This window comes from Herpailurus yagouaroundi, unplaced genomic scaffold, assembly GCF_014898765.1.
Source record: "Herpailurus yagouaroundi ecotype Mexico unplaced genomic scaffold, PumYag 159, whole genome shotgun sequence".
In the NCBI taxonomy this organism is placed as follows: Eukaryota; Metazoa; Chordata; class Mammalia; order Carnivora; family Felidae; genus Herpailurus; species Herpailurus yagouaroundi.
This window is the reverse complement of record NW_024412400.1, coordinates 78,133,969-78,154,361: the sequence shown is the minus strand read 5'-3', so window position 1 is coordinate 78,154,361 and position 20,393 is coordinate 78,133,969. Positions and strand designations below refer to the sequence as shown.

Genomic DNA, 20,393 nt, shown 5'->3' with positions numbered 1-20,393 from the left:
TAACTTCCTTCTAGAGTGCTTCTCAACCTTAGCTGCACATTATTCATAATCATTCAGGGTGCTTTAAAATAAACTGATGAATCCGGTCTTCAGAGACTCTGGTCGATTTGGTCTGGAGTGAGGGCGGGTAGGTAGGACTTCTAGAAGCTCCCAGGTGGTTCTGATGAGCTGAGAGCCACTGGCTTATAGAAGACTGGAGGGGGGAGGGAGTCTTATCCTTCAGTGAACACCTCCAAAGGGCCAGAATTGTGCCAGAGAGGCTCTTCCAAGTGTGCTATCTTTTAAAATGCTCCCAGCAAACCCAGAGGTGGGCTTATCATGCCAAATTCTACAGATGAGGGTCCTGAGACTCAGAGAGGTGCAGGAACTGGCCCACGGTCACCTGGCTGCAGAGTGGAAGATCGGTGACTCCAACCAGTTCTGTCTGCAGCCCAAGCCCTTTCACGAGTCCCTGCATCACACTGCCTTCCAGAAGAGGGCGCTCATAAGCACATCACACTTGCAGACCATTCTGCAAGACAGACAGTTGGACTGCCAGACAGGATGCTGCTCAGAGGCTAGCCTACCAGGGTGAATGAGCTATTCAAAGTGCAGACCAGGTGCTTTTTGTCTACTTTGATTAGGATGATGGTGGTTAGGCAGGGAGGGACCACGTCAGTGCACTTCAGCAGAGCAGCCCCATATCCACTAAGTGCATCCACTGAAGGGAAAGCAACCCCTCCGCCCTGTCCCCACTCCTCCCAGACCCTTCTCCTCAGGCTCAGGGCCCAGGGATGTGGCTCTGCAGCCTTCCCTGGTATCCTTCCCTTCCCTCCTGCAGGTGATGCAGCACGCGTGGGTGGAAGGGAACTCTTCTGTCAAGTGTGACCGGTGCCACAAAAGTATCAAGTGCTACCAGAGCGTCACCGCGCGGCACTGCGTGTGGTGCCGGATGACGGTGGGTTGGCGAGCAGGGTGGCCCTGTTTCTTTCCAGTGTGTTTTTGCTCAAGCCGCGGCCAGGGAGCAGTGGACATCCCGCCAGAGGGCATGAGCAGAGCTAGGGGAGCAAGACTGGGGGGCCCAGAGCCCCCATTCAATGCTCTAACAGTGCCTCCAGTGAATCACCAAGCTTCCCAGAGAGAGGCCAACCCCAGAACCAGGGAAGCGAAAGCTGCTTAGGAAGAAGCAGCCAGCTGTGAGCAGCAAGCCAGACCATTAACATTTTCCTCTGGGTGTCATCTGGGGCTGGGAGCACAGAGTAGGGGTGGAATGAGACAGCAGAGCCCCTGCTCCTCAAGACATCAGAGAATGGCACACTCCTTACAGCAGCCCCACTGCTGGGGCCACGGTCCTGCACCTGCTTCTGCCGGTCACAATTGTCCGCAAACTTCTGGACACCTGGAGCTGCCCGACCTGCCCGCCAAAGCAAACTCTGTGCCATGTCTTGTCCCCTTGACCAGGTATCAGCCTCAAAAAGGATGTGCCTCCAAACCAGACTGCAGATCTCTTAAAATACACAGGTTGAATCTTGGGTTTTACTTCCAGGCTCCTGGGAGTTTGTTCAGTAAGATCTCCTTCCTTACAGAGTCTCAGAGCCTGGGGAGCAAATGTCCAAGGGGGGTTCTGAAATCCACACAGTGGTGCCCTGCTGAAGGGTCACAGGCCTGCACATGACCGTTTCACTCCAGCAGTCGTGTATAACACTTGGTCTTCTTTCTCTGCCTGTAGCCAGCTTGGCACCCCTGGCCACACCACACACACACACACACACACACACACACACACACACCCCTATACTGCCAAAGCCAGCAGTGCATAAGGATTTGGGGGAGTGTTGCATAACTGCCTCCCCAGCAAACCTCTGAACCCTCACCCTTGACATTTCCTTGATCACTTTCATTCACTCTCATCTTCATTGTCCCCTCTAGTTTCACCGCAAATGTGAATTATCAACGTTGTGTGATGGTGGGGAACTGAGAGACCATATTTTGCTGCCCACTTCAATATGCCCTGTCACGCGGGTAAGTGTTGCTGCCCCAGCAGGTTTCTCTGGGTTCACGTTTCAGATGTAGGTGGCATTCAGGCGGGTCGCATCCCTCCGAGGGCTTCCTCGCAACTCCTAGGGTTTGTGTTTTCACTCCAAGTTTGAAAGGTCATTGCCACACTCATCAGATTGTGAGAGAAAACTCCTCTGACTGGTTCCAAGCAAGTTGGCCACCTAGAATGCTCTGAAATGGCCCATCAAGGGAAGCACATGCATTCTAAGCACCTTTCCAGCAGAGCACGGTTACAGGACTTTCTGCCACCACCTGCACATGGCGAGGCCTCCTGGGTCCCCCTGTCAGCCTGTCTCTTATGTCTAAACATGGAAATTCCTCTGCCTTGAGGATTCCTACTTGGGGGGCCCAACCCTGTTTGGAGATGAAAGCAGGAAAATTCAAGTCCATTTATCTCCATCTGAAACTTTGTCTCTTATGTTGAAGACTCCTCTTTCTTTTTTTTTTTTTTTTAATTTTTTTTTCAACGTTTATTTATTTTTGGGACAGAGAGAGACAGAGCATGAACGGGGGAGGGGCAGAAAGAGAGGGAGACACAGAATCGGAAACAGGCTCCAGGCTCCGAGCCATCAGCCCAGAACCTGACGTGGGGCTCGAACTCCCGGACCGCGAGATCGTGACCTGGCTGAAGTCGGACGCTTCACCGACTGCGCCACCCAGGCGCCCCGAAGACTCCTCTTTCTAAACCAAACTCCAAACACCTTAACTGTCCCCTTCCGTCTTGAAGATGTTGCCGAGGCTCACCGATCCCTCATATTTCATCCCTGACTTGACCTGCTACTCCTTTTTCATTAAAAGGCTGAAGGAAAAACACCACTTTGGAAAACCAGTTGGCAGTATCTTGTAGGTTGGAAATACACAAACTCTGTGACCCAACACGTCCTCCTGTGTATCTGCCTGAGAAATGTGCGCATTTGGGGGCACCTAGGTGGCTCAGTCAGCTAAGCGTCCACTCTTGATTTTGGCTCAGGTCATGATCTCATGGTCATGAGATCAAGCCCCTGGTCAGGCTCGGTGCTGGTTGTGGAGCCTGCCCGGGATTCTCTCTCCCTCTTCTGCCCTTCCTCCACCCAATTGCACCACTTACTCGAAGAAAGGGAGGGAGGAAGAACGGAAGATGAGCACTTATTCCACCAAAAGACCTGCACAAGAATGTTCATATTGGTTTTGTTCGTAACAGTCAAAAACTAGAAACCATCTAAATGACTGCTGACAGAGGGGTTTGAGGCATATCGGTGTAATGGAATACTGCATTGCAGTGGAGAAGAGCTCTGCTGAGCTGCAAAAGCATGGATAATCTCAAAGATACAATGCTGAACAAAAGAGGCTAGTCTCAAAAAAAGACACTCCCTAGGATTTCATTTATGAAATTTAAAAGGCAGGAGTGATGCCTGAAGAGGCAGTAGTTATCAAGGCATGTATGGATGCAGAAAGTCATCAAGCCGGAGATTTAGATTGGAACATTTTACTATATCATACGAAATAAACCTCCATAAAATAAATAATAAACACTGAAGAAAACAAAAAAAAAAACAGGATATACAAAACTAAGCAAAACAACTTACTTCAGTATCACATCAGTTAGATAGTGCTGAGCAGAGAAGCCAGATCTAAGACCTTGCTTCTCAGAGCTCAAGCGTCTAAATCAACAAAGTAGATTTCTGCCAATTTCAGCGTTTCTTCTCCCTAGGTCTGTTCCAGTGTTTTGAAGTTAAAGTCAGAACAAACGATGATAGAGGCCTGGGGAGTCTTAGAGAATCCCGTAGGGAAGCATTTCTTTTTTTTCGATCCAAAGCCCTGTTTTGAAAAACTCCTCCCTACTCTATACTGTTTTTGTATTCTCTCTTTATATTAACTATTTTTTTTTCTTCTCATCACTTTTTTTTTTTATTTGACTTTTTTTTTTTCAAAATGTGTTTGTCTTTCCTCTCATCACAGGACAGGCAAGGTGGGAAGTCTGATGGCAGCGTGTCAGCCAAGGGTGAACTTGTGATGCAGGTACCTCCACAAGCCTCAAGTCCCATCTCTCATTCTGAGTGGGTTCAAGGCTGTTGGGGAGATGGGGGAGGACAGGGTTTGCATTCTAGAGAAATATATCTCAACATTTGCTTTCTCATCTGATCTATTACATCACACAGGAGGACACTTTATTTCCAGCTTCTGTAAATATCTTTGAGTACCATACTGTTGGCAAGTGGTGAAAAGGGGAGGTTGGTTGATCCTACTGCTGGTCAAATAAATTTTATCACCCTTTTAGGAAAAAGTTACATAAAACTTCAATATGCACACCTCAATACTAACAGCAGTGTGGACCAAGAAATACACAGTGGGTTTTCCAAGACTTTCAAGCCATGTCTAGAATGTGATCTGCCAAGACAAAGTTAACCAGATTCAGAAGATCTTCTTTATCCTTGAAAAGGGAGGGGCGTAGCAATCCCTGCATTGCCCACCTCCTAGAGATGCTCTAAGATTAAATGAGAACATGCAGATTCATGTGTCTTAAAAATTAAAAGATAAACAATAATGATGGAGAAACTAATAAATGGGAGAGCTGTAGATGCCTAGAAAGGCAGAAAGGCAGCTGGAGTGCACGCACACGTGCGCGCGCGCACACACACACACACACACACACAAAATGCAGGTGAGCCAGTTGTTTACAGCTGGCGTCCATCTCGTTACCCTGCGTCTGCTTTGATTGGGAATGCCCATGCTGTACAAGTTGTTAAGTATTTTGAATATCATCCCCGGAGGTAAAGAATTACTCCTCAGGCTCCAAGATGCTTCTGGGTATCACACAGTCACCTAGGCAGATGATAAGATTCTTAAAAATCCTAAGAATGCTACTGTCCATTTGAAACAACATGGTGCTGTGTTTGCTGAAATTTTAGCCTGAGATCTGGAAAAGTAGACATCACACATTGAATATGGAATATGGCTACATCTCCATATCAGTCTGTCCTTCAGCTGAATCCACAAACATTTATTAAGTACCCATTCCCATATCTGGTGTCATGGGGACCTTGGTGGGAGGGTTATACACACACACACCCTGCTCCTGAGACATTTCAAATCCAGTTGATATTTTGAGACATTTACCTAAGAAAACATGAAACAAAACCCATGTGAATGGGCAACAAGAGAAGCCCAGATGATACTACATACTTCAAGTGCAATGGTTTCAGTTGCAATGATCGAGGAAAGCTTCATAGAGGAAGTAGCTCTTGAATTGGGCCCCGAGAATGAAAAGTTCTTTTTAAGAAGGAAGTGGGCTCTTCGGGACACCAAGGAGGAGGAGAAACCAGAGTGAGCAGCCCCACAGAGTGGGAAGTCAGGAGATACACTCACTCGAGGATAAAAGCCAGGCTTGGCTGGGACACAGCTGAGGGTTATAGGGGGCAACAGTAGATTGGGGCTATGCTGAAATGTCTTGGATGCCGGGTTGGGAAATTTGGATTATATCCTCTGGGAAACAAGGTGTCATTAAAGGTTTCCGAGCAGGAGTGGCATGACTGATGCCCCAGGAAGGAAACCACATATGGGACTTACCTGAGATGGGAAAGGTCTGGGCTGGGTGGGTACCATGGCAGCTGCCAGAGATAAAAGGACAGCCAGGGAAATAATTGGCAGGGCAGGGTCTTCCCTAGATGACTAGATTAATGGTAATAGTATGTTTAAGAGAAACAGTGAGCCAGGAGAGAGGACTAGTTCTGTGGGGAAGGAAGATAGGTCAGGTTCCGGCATGTGAGTTTGCAGTGATGGTGAGACATTTGGTTGAAGGTACCCATTGGACGGTAGGAAATGTAGAACTAGGGCTCAAGAGGAAAACTGGGGCTGGAAATGTGGATTTGGAAGGTGCTGGTGGAAATGATGGTTAACTTCATGAGTGTCATTTGATTGATATATAGGACCAGAGGACCACAACTTCTAAAATTATATTCAGTTGTATCCATCACAAAATATAATCTTGTGCTTGTAGGGCGCCTGGCTGGCTCAGTCAGTGAAGTGTGAGACTCTTGATCTCAGGGTTGTGATTTCAAGCCCCACATTAGGCATAGAGCCTACTTAAGAAATAAATTAAAAAATATATATCATCTTGTGTTTATAGCCACAATACCATATCATCGTTCAGTGATCTGAAGTTACAGTGCCATTGCCACATCTCTGATCCCAGCCTCAAACTCTTGTCGCCATTAACACTACTCAAGGCTACTCGAGTCAAAGACACTTAACTGCTTCACCCCTCAGAAAACTCAGCCAGTGGACAAAGACCTACCTCCCAACTACCTCTCCTCCATGCTGGAAGTGCTTCCCATCCACCTTTCCTGGAAGCCATCTTAGCGTCAACTCTCCTCTCATTCATCCTACTGGCTGAAAAAGAGCTAATTTCCTTTTCTTTTACCTTTTAAGTATAAGATCATCCCCACCCCGGGTACCCACCCCCTGCTGGTCTTGGTGAACCCCAAGAGTGGAGGGAGACAAGGAGAAAGGTATGTTCTCTTCTTTTTCAAAATGGAGAGGCTGAGACCACCTCACTCAGGGTTTTTCTTCCCCTCAACAGGGTGGACTGCAGAGACCGCCAGATCTGGGTTTCAGTCCCAGCCCTACCACTTACCACTTTATGACCTGGTTCGACTGACTGCTTAACATCCCTGTGCCTTGGTTCCCTCCTCTGTAATTGGAGATAATAATTTCTCCTGTCCTAGCTGCGCTGTGAGGATTAAAGTAGACATATGCTTGGCCGAGGGCCCATCACAGCCATTACCATGGCTCCCAGGGTCGGACCAAGTTCTGAGACGCCTGTTTCCTTCTCAGCCTCCCAGGTCCTTTCTTGACTTAAGAGGTGTGGCGGGACTCCCTTGACTGGGACCTCCTGGCCTGTCCATCTCCTGAGAAAACAGGGCACCACCTCATCAGTGAAGAAAATGTCCAGTCTCCCAGAAGCACTAAGGGAGTGAGAGGAGAGAGGGAAAAGGGGCGGGGCGGCTCTGCCGCCCTGTCCTGTTCAGCTCAAGATGATGGACAGACAATGCAGTGATCTGGAATCCAGGTTTACAAAAACAATAAGTAGGGTTGAAGCAAGAACTGCGAGAACCCCTACCTAGTCCAAGGAGCAAGACACCTGCTGAGCTGACCTGATTCGCTGCAGCCTTGACACCCAGCCCAGAGGTGGTCACCGCCCCTGCCCCCCAGCCTTTCCCTGCCCAGCCCCACCTCCTGCATGTCCTCCTGATCCAAAGATTTGGGGGAGCTTTCCATAGAGAGCTCCTTGATACCCCTGTGTAGTCCACAAAGAGCAGAATCACACTACCTAGAACATCCAGAATGTTTGGGAGAAGGATAAAGCTTTAAGAAGAATAGAGGTTTTATTCTCGGCAAGAGGTCCGGGGTTGAATGCTACGATCTTGCGTGGCGGAGAGGCCTTGAGCCAAGGCGTGAGAATGTGGATGATGCTGGCTGGACCTGGGACTTCAGGGTCTGCAGGGCCTGTATGCAGTCTTCTCCCCTCTTGGGTTTAAGTGGATCCAGATTCCCACCACGGGTGGGCTCCACAGGTGTTTGCCCTACTGTGACTTCTCACAATGACATTCTTCTTCTCTGTTTCTCTTTCTCTCCCTCTTTCTTTTTTTTTTTTCCATAGAATCCTTCGGAAATTCCACTATCTGCTCAACCCCAAACAAGTTTTCAACCTGGACAATGGGGGGCCCACTCCAGGGTATGGAGAAGCAATCTTCTTATCTCTCCTCCTCCACCCTTCATTTCTGAAGAAGATACCTATCTTTGGTCACCCTTCGTGTCTCTCTCATCTGTGGACTTATCCTTCCTGCCATTTTACCCTTATCATCATCTTTTCCTCCATCTACTCTTACTTGCTCCTGGAGATACTCAGGAACACCCCTTAGGGCTAAGTCTGGGAAGTCACCTCCTTTTACTCCACCCCGGGAAAAGTTGTTGTTTCTGTAAAAGAGAAAAAAGCACATATGCCATTCATTTGGTTGACAGAAAGAGCGGGCTGGTGAATTATGTTAACTTATCTGCAAGGCTGTGTTAGCTGGTGTCTTCATACTGAGTCATCAGGGAGGGGGAAAGAGTTTTCCTGTCACTGTCAGCAGCTCAGAAATCCATACTGCTGACTCAGAGTTCTGCTGCAAGTTCTGTTGGGGGAGCATTTTAGGATCAGGGCAATTAGTTATTCAGTGAAATCACTTTTTTCCAGGATTATCCAGTTTAGAGGTTGTTAAGCTGCCCCTGGCCCTTCTCCCGCAATGTGTCTCTTGGCTGTTTCACTGCCCAGCAGAGCGGGAGAGTGATAAGAGGAGGCAGGCAGCCTGAGTGCAGCTCTGGTGGGAGGAGCTGGGCCTAGTGTCAGCACGGATGTGATGGCTGCGGTCCCTGTAATCAGAGGCCCCTCCGGCCTGGGGCTGGAAGGCACCCAGACAGGGCTTCTTCCCAGACAGAGCTGGTGCGCTAGAGACATCTGCTGGCCAGCCCAAGCCTGTCTCCATGCCAGGTGCTCAGATCTGTACAGGCCGGGCTGGGCTTCCCAGAAGACAGCTGCTTTGCCCAGCCTCCTAACCTGCGTTTCCACTCACAGTTCGGCAAGACCCTCAGTGGGTGGGGGCGGGGAGGGACTATAAAAAGGGACTGTGTCCCTGTCTTCAGTTGTTTGCCACAAAGCTGTTATTTATATGGCTGTGATGGGGCAATACCCAGTTAAAAGAGGGAAAGTTAACATGAATGCGAGTGCAGCACGTCAGCCATGACTTACCTGCAAAACTAATTGCAAAACAGGGCCCACCTATGCTGCCCTGGGTGCCATCATAGTCACTGCGATTGCAGTTACTGATCTGTGACTGAAGGGCAGCCTGCAAGTACCTTTACCAGCCCCCTCTCTTTTAGGGCATTGTGATGCTTGAATGCAGTACTCTAGCTTCACCTCATCCACCCTAAATTGCTTTTGCCCCTCATGACAAACCCGGTGGCTACTTCCAGGGCTGCTGTGCCCTGAGTGTCTTTGCTGGGTCAGTCTGTCACCAGGCAGGCTGTTTAACTGCAAGGAGCCTCCGTCCAGAATTCGCTTCCTAAAGGAGAGCAGAGTTCTGCAAGGGATGGGGAGGGGAGGAAATGTTGATTCGCCCACAGACGCATCAGTGACTCAGAAAGCCAGGGGTCTTTTCAGACCGCCAGGCCGGGCAAAGGGGGAACCTCTGAGCTTCAGTTCCCGAGTCCCACCCCGGTGTGTTCACAGGTGACACTTGTTCTAAAGCAAAGGTTTTGTGCCTTTTTGTGCCAGAAACCCATCTGGCAGTTTGATGAAGCCAATGGACCTCTTCTCCGAATACTTGTTAGGGTATAAAATGAAACGTAGAGGATTGCCAGGGACACTAATGCTACTGAAAAGACAGTCCTCAAAATTATTAAAAACACGAGTATGTGACATGGGAACATATGTGATTTACTAACACATTTTTGGCAAGATCCAGAGACTGGTCGAATAACTATTATTAATTAAAAGCAGAGATGAGCATAAGTGATAGTAGGGGGCAGCTGCCACAACTGTGATAAAACATTAAAATACCTGTGGTTTTGACTTTCTAACAAAGTCGCAGGTAGTGTTAATACCTGTGTGATTTGTTGCCCACTTTCATAATTGAAGGAGAGGCTAAATCTCAGGGCTTAGGAAAGGTAAGAGTGTAACATTTTCTCCTCCATGTGCGTGGCACTCTGGTTTCTATCTACAGACCTCTTAGAGGTTTCTGGGCCCCAGGTAAAGAGCCCTGCTCTAGGGGCGCCCGGGTGGCTCAGTCGGTTAAGGGTCCAACTTTGGCTCAGGTCATGATCTCATGGTTTGTGAGTGCAAGCCCCATATCGGGCTCTGCTGACAGCACAGGGCCCGCTTTGGATCCTCTGGTTCCTTCTCTCTTTGCCCCTCCCTTGCACTTTCCCTCTCTCTCAAAAATAAACTAACATAAAAAAAAAAAAAAAAAAAGAGCCCTACTCTAAAAGGTGAAGGCCTCGGAGGGATGGTGCTCACTCCCCTTGGGTCTGGGCCCTCAGAACAGTGGGCTGAATATCCACTAGTTCAGGGCACCTGAATTAGAGGACAGTCTGTGAGGACAGAACAGGCAGGAAAGCCAGAGAGGAGTCCAGACGTTGCGGGTCGGTTGTATTGGTGCCCAAATAAGCAAACTATGGCTGCCTCTGCACAAATAGTAAAGAATTTCTAGAAAACCAATTTGTTCGTGTGGAATGTTGAGTAATATTCTCCTTATACAAGGACGGCTCCCCAGGATTCTTCTCTATACTCTAGTGGTACTGCTTCCCTTGTAAGTTCTGGTTTTAGAATGCTAAGTGACCCTTTCAACCCCAAAAGGAATCAGGGCCGTAACGTACTCCCAGGGAACAGGGGAGACCCTGACTCAAGCAGTGTCAAATGTCCACCACAACCTAGTAAATAAGACCGCTTTGGCCTTTTACTTCCCAGGTTGAACTTTTTCCGTGATACTCCAGACTTCCGTGTTTTAGCCTGTGGAGGAGATGGGACAGTTGGCTGGATTCTGGATTGCATTGGTAAGAAGGGGCTGGGAGGGGCTTTAGAGTTTATTTATTGTAGGCATGTTTAAAGTCAGAGGAAGGTAATACACAGGAAAGAGAAATGGAGCCATGTCTGGTTCATCCTTGTTTCCACTCTTGGGCCATTGCTTGACTACAGTGCTTGACCATTGTATCTACCTTGGGTGAAAAAAAGAAATGGAAGGACAGGTACAGATTAACTGTTTAGTTTCAGGTCTTGCCTCATAAACATGGCTGGGCTTTGGACGGTGGTAGGACAGGCCAAATTGGGGAGCTGGTAGGGGGAGAGGGAGGGCAGGACTAGGTCTCCAAGCAGACCCGGGTTAGTGGATAAAGGCCAGAGAATTAAGCATAGGTGTGTAGCCTGGCCAAATCACCTTGAGCTGCGCACGTGCAGCCTGAGTCCAGAAAGCATGTCTAGAAAGTGCAGATCAGTGCAAGCAAAGAAAGGTCATGCTGGGCTGTGTCCAATATGCTGAGATTAGAAGGGCAGTGGGGAGGGCCCAGGCTGGGAATCAGGAGGCCTGGGTTTCAGTCCAGCTCTGCCTGGATCTGTGGGTCCGTGGACATCTCATCCTCTGCAGATGATGGGGGCTAACTCTGGAATTGCCTGTCACTCCTTCCACAAATACTGCCTCTGCACCTCCATGTACCATGCTCTGTCCAGGCCCTGGAGATGCAACAGTGAACAAACAGATGGAAATCCCACCCTTGCGGAGCTTCCTTTCTAGACGGAAGAGACAGGCAATAAGCAAGCAAACAAGCAAACAAAAACCAAAACACAAGAGAAACATACAGCATGCGGAAGGTGGTAAAAACACAGCAGGGATGGGGCAAGGAGCCCAGCAGGGGTAAGGTTGGGGGTGGTCTACGATCTAAGACTGAGTGTTTGGGGAAGACATCACATAGCAGACGATGTTTGCATGGAAACCTGGAGGAGAGGTGAGCCATGCGGATACTTGAGGAAATAGCAGTCTGTGCAGGAGGAACAGCAAATACAAAGGCCCTGAGGTAGGAGCAAAGCCAGGCTGCTGAAGGCAGCAGGACTGCAGAGCGTGCTTGGAACGGAGCGTGTGAGGGAAGGATGGCAGAGGATGAAGCTGGGATAGCACAGGGCCAGGTCACTAGGACGTGTAGGGCAGTAAACAGAATATGGCTTTCATACCAGAAATGTCCCAAGATGCTGGACGGTTTCGAGCAAAAGTACACAGCGGGTCGTGAGAAAAGGGCAGAAGCAGGGAGACCTGCGGGAGGCACCTGAAGCAACCCCAAGTGAGAAGTGACCAAGGCTTGGACAACAGGAGACACAGAGGAAGTGATGAGGAGTGGTCGGCTGGCTTCTGGATAGCATTGGAAGATGGAGCCATCAGGATGAGAGGAAGAGAGGAGTCAGGGATGGGCATGGGTAGACCCCGACTGGGGCAGGGAAGGCGGTGCCTCTGGGGGTCGTAAGCAGACCACCAGGAAGGGTGGGACCACACCCGGCTCCCCACAGGCACTTCAGTTACCATGGATACAACCCTGCGAAACAGGCACCCACGCTCTCCTGTCACCTCCGGCTCTGGAGTTGTTTGTGGGAGTGGGGAGGCATCCTCCCTTCCTCTGGGAGCCGAGGAAGGAACAGCTGATCAGCAAAGGGTGGATGGCCACAGTCCTGGGAGCCGCTCACACGGTTCCCTCTCCATCACGAAGGAGAATGTAGGCTTTGGTGACTTGATACAATTCATCTCACTTCACCGTCTCTTGTAGCTATTCCTATGAGATAGCTATTCCAGAGAACACGGGGGAAAGTCTCTGCCCAAAACTGGAAGAAGAAAGGTCATGTAACAGGCTGGCAACCTGAAGAGAAGAAACAGTCATGGAAGGAATAACTGCATGATGCTCATTCATTCATTCATTCATTCAGGAATGTTAAATTACTTATTTAGTGCCTTCTGCCACCCTGTGTTGGTCCTCCCATTGATCTGTTTATACTCACTCTGTAGCCGGAGTGGTCTTTCCTGAATGTCCGTGGGTTCATGATGTGTGTAAAGCACATCAGTGTCTTCCCAGTACTCTTAGGATAAGGACAAAAACCTTTCAAATGGTCTATAAGGTCCTCGTGCTGCAGCAGCTGCTTACTTCCAGCCTTACTTCCTACCTCCATTCTTCTCTCTCTGGACTCCAGCCACTCAGTCCCTCTCTCGGACCCTTGAATATACCAGTCTCCCTTCTACCACAGGGCCTTTGCACAAGTGGTTCCTCCTGTCTGGTATGCTCCCTGGCCATTCCTTGGTCAACTTCTACTTCAGATCTCAGCCAAAGTGTAGCTTCCTCAGAGGATCCAACCTCAGTCACCTTATTATATGATCACACTTTTTCCCTTTCCAGTATAAGTGTGAAATTATGCCTCATTTAGATGAAGACCTCATTAATATCTGTCTCTCCCTCTCAACTGTAAGCATCATGACAGCCTGTGTCTTGGCACTTTGACCCACTATTAGAGTCATAGCACCCAACACAGCACCAGTACATAGTAGGCCTTCTGTAATGTATGCAGAGATACTGTGGTGGATGAGATATAGTTCCCCCAGGGAGGATACAGCACATTGAGGCAACAAGTGAGTAGTCAATTACAAGAGTCAATTGGGAGATTGTTCCTGGTGAGGCACCTAGCCCAGACTAGGGCAAGCAGGGAGGGTCTCCCAGAGGCAGCACCTAAGCAACAGAGAGCCTATGACTTAAGGCACTGAAAAACTTAAGCATGGTTGACATGTCAAGCAGCAGGAGGCCAGAGTGGAAGGCAGACCCCAGTACCATGTTGGAGATGATGGGAGCAGCCACGACAGAGGGAAAGCAGAGACCAGGGGACTGCAGTGCTCAGGCTCCAGCTCAGGGACAGCCTGCCTTGAAGGTGTGGAGAGCCACTGGGGGAACTGAGGCTGGGAAGGCAGAGAGGAGGCAGTTGCTTTAAGACCAGGAGGAAGGAATCACGTCGGGGAGCTCAGGCATCGCCATAGGAATAGCTAGAAGAGACGGTGGACAGATCTATTAAGGAAAGAGCATGTGGAAACTGAGCAGGGTGAGGAAGAGGGAAAAACCTCGGATGACATCTGGGTTTCTAGCCTCAATGCATGAAGATGGGGACCACAGAAGGAGCAGACATAAGGAAACAAGGGCCTTCCAAGTAAAAGGCACAGCTTGTACAAAGGCAGGGAGGCATAAATGCAGACCGTGTGTTCTGGGAACCATGGCAGAGTCCATCGCTTTGCTCTGTCCCCCAACTTACACCTCCTGGTGATGATCTCAGCCCCAGGTCTTGCCTGAGCTCCGCCATTTCCGGCATAAGTCAGAGAACCCGGGGGACCTATGAACTCCCCTTTTGCTGCGACAGCCCTAGTATTAGCCTCACTTGCTGATTCCTGCATCACCCCTCCCCCCACCCACACTCCTCAAACAGCGTTACTCACATCCCCAGGCCCCACAGCGTGCCGCAGTTTATGTCAGTGGCGCCCCCTGGAGCCCAGTGGGTGCCCGTGCCTGCTCCAGCTTTCTCAGGGTAGCCAACATGTTGCTGTAGACCCGCAGCCAGATTAGACCACACGTGTTCTGCTGTGTTTTCTCTGATGTTTCAGTCTGATGCTCCCTCACAACCAGCACGGGAGATAAGGTTAGGGATTGTGTATTTGCAAGTCTGGGGTAGGGTGGGCAGAAGTGACAAACTGGTACCTGGGTGCCAAATGACACCTTGAGGTTTTGTTTGTCAGACGCAATATTATTTTTAAACTTTGAACCTGCGTGACTTTACCTGAGGCAGCTTCAGTTTCCAAAAGGCCCCACTATTCCCTGATTTCTCAGACTCAGCTGTTCTACTGCCCATGCACCTGCCTAGCCCCTGAAGCAAGGAGGGGACTGGGCTTGGGAGCACAGAGATCTGGATTTGGATCCTGACTCTGGACTTACTTTCCCCCTCTGAACCTCAGCTTCTTCATCTGTGAGGAGAATAATAATACCTTGCAGAGTTTGTCTGAGGGATAAATGGAGAAAGTGTTCGTTATGATTACGGAACTACTGTTTTCAAGGTGTATGCTGTCACCCCAAAGGACAGAATTTGGGTGAAATGAGGATAAGCAGGTGCAAGTTACACGGAGACCGTCAGCTCAATATGAAAGAATCCTTAGTAGTGGTTCACACGCTGCAGATGGAAGAGACAGCTTTAGGAGGTAGTGTGTTCTCTCTCCATCATGGAGCTATTCAAGCAAAGAATGCTATGGAAGGGTTGAAGCATAAGATCAAGGATAGATAACCCAAAGTTTCTGTAATCCAGTGGCATATGATTTTCTCTTCCTCTGCATGGGCTGCAGATAAGGCCAACTTCGCAAAGCATCCACCGGTGGCTGTCCTGCCTCTTGGAACAGGAAATGACCTGGCCCGCTGTCTCCGCTGGGGAGGAGGTGAGTGTGCATGCAGGTGGCACTACCCTGGGGACAAGCACTCCAATTTCAAGGGATGCTCTGCAGAGCTAGGCTCAACTTCCCTTTTAATAATTACATTCCACAGAGTCATATCTACTCCATGACCATTCCCTTGCCTTCCGCATCCTGCTGAGATCTGCATTTACCCCTCAATATGTCTACTATCTCCCTGAAACTATCAGCGAAGAGCCTGCCTACCCTGGCAGGACCTACTTGGCTTTAGGGTAGTCTCATCTATCTCCCCCCACAGTACTCGCTTGAGTAGGGGCACACTTAGGCATTTTCTGAATAAAATTCCCTCCTCTGCAAATTATTGCTATTCTTCTGAACTAGGATTCAGAATGCAAACTGAAAAGCTACACTGCCAGCTGCCAGGGGCATCCAGATCATCATAGGCTCCACGTCCATTGGCGCTCCTTTTGAAATCCCCCTGTGGGGGATCTCAAACTAGTGACCGGCTTATGGGACAAGAGGCAAGAGCTACAGAGAACTCTGTAAACTGCAATAGAACCCATGGATCTGGGAATGCTCCAGAAAACAGAGAGGCCAGGGCAGCACATGGAAGGGACCGAGCAGTCTGGCAGGCAGAACTGGGGTGGGATTCCAGATGGCTGATGCGTTCAGAGAGAATTCAAAGCCAGGCCAGGCAGCGGTCAGTGTTCGGAGCTGGGTATATGCCTGGTGGCAGGGGTAGATCAAGCAGGAGCCAGCCCAAAAGGAAGTCGGCAGGAACTGATGTCTTCAGCCACACACTGAGGCGAGGGAAGAGCCCTCTGTTCCAGGGGAGGAAGCAGAATATAGCCCCATGCTCTGTGCATCTAGGCAGCATAGCTCAGCACAAATGTCATGCAGTAAGCACAGCCCTGTGCTCCCAGAGAGCCCCCAGGCCCTTAACTACGTGGTGACTACCATTGCTATCTTGTGAGGCATCCCTAGGGAGCTGACCAAACTAGCAACGTGGAAATACTCTTCAAGGTTGCCCTGAAGGTAGTACGCAGGAACACAGAAGTGTTATCTGAAAGGAAAGACTGACTCTCCCACTAACCTCTCATGACTTACAATTCTCTTTCTATACGACTTTTCTATTGCATAAAAATTATCATAAATATAGAGGCTTAAAACAGCCATTTGTCAGCTCATGGTCCTGTCAGTCAGAAGGCCTGTGACAGCGTGACTGGGTTCTCTGCTCAGGGCCTCCCAGCCTGAAATGAGGGTGTTGGACAGGCTGTGCTCTTCTCTGGAATTTCTGGACAGAGAGTTTGCTAAGCTCATTCAGGTTGTTGGCAGAATTGAGTCTTTTGGCTGTAGGACTGAAGTCCCTATTTCCTTGCTGGTTGTTAGCTGGGACCACTATCACATCCCTGAGGCTTCCTTTTTCCTTGACAGATTAATTGCTCCATTTTCAAAGCCAGCATCGGAGAATTCTCCCTTGAGAATCCCTCTCAAGCTTTGAATCTATTTCTTAAGGAACAGCCCAGTCCTTTCTAAGGACTCAGCTGATTAGGTCAGGTCCACTCAGGTAATCTCCCTTGCTTAAAGTCAACTGTGCCATATAAGATCCCTAGTCATGGCAGTGACTGTCCTATCTTATTTATAAGTCCTGGGAGTTTTGCAGGGTGTACACCTAGGGGCTGGGGTAGGCAGGGATAGTGGGGTCCATCTTAAAACTCTATCATACTGTCCATCTGCAACATAACAAAGTCCTGGAATGAACCCTTTCTTGTCCTGTGTTCTCCCACCCAGCCCAATAATTCTCTAGGGTTTCTTTTAACTACATAAGCCTGCCCCACTTTGGCCAGCTCCCACCACTACCCTGACTACTTTGGCTTCCAAATCTCCCATTTTCTTTCTATGCCCTATTGTTCTGTCCTTTTCCATGGCTCAGGGAACATAACTCTCTCTGGCCCCCAGACACACTGGTTGCAGGCGGAGGGTCTCTTGATCACAGATGCCCACAGGGTTCCCTGCCCTAACAGCTGCCTGTACATCAACAACAACTTAGCCTTTTTGCTCTGGAGACAAATGTAATGCCATGCTCCACAGGTTATGAAGGGGGCAGCTTGACAAAAATCCTGAAGGACATCGAGCAGAGCCCCTTGGTGATGCTAGACCGCTGGCATCTGGAAGTCAGCCCCAGAGAAGAGGTGGAGAATGGGGACCAGGTCCCGTACAACATCATGAACAACTATTTCTCCATTGGTGTGGTGAGTTGGTCAAGGATTGCCTTTCTGCATGGAAGAGAAATGTTTGGGTGGCAAAAAGGTTCTGGTCTTCTGTTGTCCCCCTCTGAGTCCCTGCTCTTTAGCTCTGTCAGCTGCCCCCAGTCTTAACTTGGGTCCAAGGATCCTTGCATCTGGCCTAGGCATAGACACCTTGAAGGTCCCAAGCCCTAGGTTATGGAGAAAATTCTTTCCCCTATAATTTTAACGAACAAAAGAAAATAAGAAATTTTTTGAAAAACAAACTTACCCTTAGGATGATTTGAAACAGTTTTAAAAAAGCAACACCAGGAAATAACCAAGGGGCAAGGTCAGGAGAAGACTCTCATGCAAGCTTCCAGAATGGAGAATTCTGATCCTCCAAGGAGAACCATGTGGTCCCAAGCTGGCTTGGCTGGCTTAGCTGTCGGAATTCCTTCTCTTCTGTTCTCTCGCCTGGGCTCAACTGAATTCCTACACTCCAGGTGCTCATGAACCTCTGGGGGTGTCTCCTCCCAGCCGACCTCTCAGCTGAGCTCCATTCTCCTCCTTGGTGCTTCCACAGCCTTTTGCATTCACCCCATCAGTGCAGTCTCTGCACTAAGTTGAAGGGATTGGTTTACTGTGCCCTAACACACACCCCCAACACACACACACAACCAATACACAGACGCCCCCCACAAACACACACCCACACACACACACACACACACTGCCCTAACACACACTCCCAACACAAACACACCCCAACATAATACACCCAACACACCCCCCTAACACACACCCCAACCCCCCCCACACACCCAACACACATATACGCAATATACCCCACTAACACACACGCCCAACACATACACCTAGTATACTCCCAACACACATCCCCAACACACACACACACACACACACACACACACACACACCACACACACAACACACATACACCCAACATACTCCCTAAGACACACCTGCAAGGTACATACACACACACACCATACATACACACACATAGCACACATACACCCAACACACACCCCTAACACACCCCCAACACACATACACACCCCCCAACACACCCAACACACATACTCCCAGCATACACCCCTAACACACACTCCCGATACACTTACACCAAACACACTCCTCTGACACATACCCCCAAAACACACACACACAACACACATATACCTAACACTCCCCCCCACACACACACATCCAACACACATTACACGCAAAACATGCCCCTAACACACACACCCAATACACATATACACAACACACATACACCCAACACACACCCCTAACACCCCTGACACACATACACCCAACACACCCCTCTAACACAACCCCCAGCACACACACACACACAGAGCACAAGAATAGTGCCACACTCCTCTTTCTTCCTCCAGCCCCCAGCACATCTAGCACAACTCAGTTAGTGTGTTTTACTGAACTCAGCTTCTGGGCATAAGAGGACTGGTGTGGACAGTTTCCCAAACTGTTGAGAATGGGATCGGGGAGAAAAGAGAACCATCTATTCCATAGATAGAGCTAGGGTTTCGGAGGGGGATGCAACAAAGACACTAGCATTTATTGAGCACCTATTATGTGCTCTCCTCTACACTAGACCTTATATATTGCAATCTCATCACAGTCCTGTGGGTATCATTGTCCCCACAGTCCCCATTTTACAGATGGGGCCTCAGGACACTTGACTAGTGAGGGCTGGGAATGACACAGGCACCCCGTGCCTTACAGTCTTTCCTCTGTTTCCCCACCTTTGCAGTTAAGCTGCCCACTTTCATATGCAAATGAGTCCCTCCAAACCAACCACCTAGGCCCAGATTGTGTGATACCTTTGCTTGTCAGCCATCCTCACCTGTGCCTCCTTTGAAATTGTTGGTGGCTTTAAAAGAAAAAGGAAGTAGAAGGGGAAAATAATAGGTAGCTTGGGGGAAGAGCAGGTTTAAGGAAAGGATTTTTTTTTACTTTATTTTTTATTTTTTTAATGCTTTTTTTTTTAAATGTTTATTTATTTTTGAGACAGAGAGAGACAGAGCATGAACGGGGGAGGAGCAGAGAGAGAGAGGGAGACACAGAATCCGAAGCAGGCTCCAGGCTCTGAGCTGTCAGCACAGAGCCCAACGCAGGGCTCGAACTCACGGACCATGAGATCGTGACCTGAGCCGAAGTCGGACACTTAACCGACTGAGCCACCCAGGAGCCCCAGGATTTTGTTTTTTAATAAGAAGACTAAGAGAAGGGCACCTGGGTGGCTCAGTAGGTTGAGTGTCTGACTTCGGCTCAGGTCACGATCTCACGGTTTATGGGTTCAAGCCCCACGTCTGTGCTGACAGCTCAGAGCCTGGAGCCTCCTTCGGATTCTGTCTCCCTCACTCTCTGCCCCTCCCCTGCTCTCACTTTGTCTCACTCTATCTCTCAAAAATAAATAAATGTAAAAAATTAAAAAAAAAAAAGACTAAGAGAGGAGCCACGGAAGAGGGAAGGATGTTTTAAAATATGTTGTATTTACTGGATTTCAAATTTACCATATTTATAGTTTTTTTTTTTTATTCTTACAACTACACTGAAGGGCAGTATTCTCTCCATTTTGTGGGTGAGGAAACAGAGAGTCAAATGGAGGGGTTTGCTTTCATTTTCTGACTCCTAAGTCAGCACTGGTTTTCTGTGACTACAACAGAAGACAGAGGTATCGCTGTACCCACGGTCAGGGTCTGAGAGGTTGGATGATTGGACTGGCAGCATATTAAGGGGGCTCTGTGCCCCAATCGGGTTTATCTCCACAGTTCTCCTGGCATCAGGTGGGGGAGACACCTTTCCCTAGGCCTCTTCCAGCTGTCCCCTCAGTGACCTAGGCGGACCCCTCGCTCCTTTTCTTGGCTTAAAGGCCTCTCTCCTTTGTGGACCACCAACTCAGGCGCCACTTCCCCCAGTGGGAACACGCAGCCTTCAGCTGTTGCCAGTGGGACCTGCCTGACAGATCTGGTGTTCGGGAGCCTTCTGGAGCGTGGGCTTCCCATCATTACAGTTTCACCAACACTTGTGTCTTTTTCCTGTAGTAACCAGGGTATAGCTTGCTAACAGGTATTGAGTGCCTACTGCATGGCAGGTACAG

General features: G+C 49.1%; 1 protein-coding gene across 13 annotated transcripts in view; it reads left to right on the top strand.

Annotated features, from left to right (window-relative positions):
* DGKG (diacylglycerol kinase gamma) overlaps positions 1-20,393 on the top strand; it is a 217,172-nt gene that overhangs the window by 93,541 nt on the left and 103,238 nt on the right. For 11 of the 13 annotated variants that reach the window (XR_005792298.1, XR_005792299.1, XR_005792293.1 and 8 more), the window contains 8 exons: positions 821-937; positions 1,909-2,001; positions 3,976-4,035; positions 6,445-6,524; positions 7,676-7,750; positions 10,520-10,605; positions 14,952-15,041; positions 17,106-17,266. Coding sequence is in view for 1 of the 13 variants with exons in the window: in XM_040481018.1 (XP_040336952.1) it covers positions 821-937; positions 1,909-2,001; positions 3,976-4,035; positions 6,445-6,524; positions 7,676-7,750; positions 10,520-10,605; positions 14,952-15,041; positions 17,106-17,266 (762 nt within the window). In the remaining 12 variants the exon portion in view is untranslated. The remainder of the gene's footprint in view (positions 1-820; positions 938-1,908; positions 2,002-3,975; positions 4,036-6,444; positions 6,525-7,675; positions 7,751-10,519; positions 10,606-14,951; positions 15,042-17,105; positions 17,267-20,393) is intronic. The other 2 variants (XR_005792297.1, XR_005792296.1) reach the window with 2 other exon arrangements.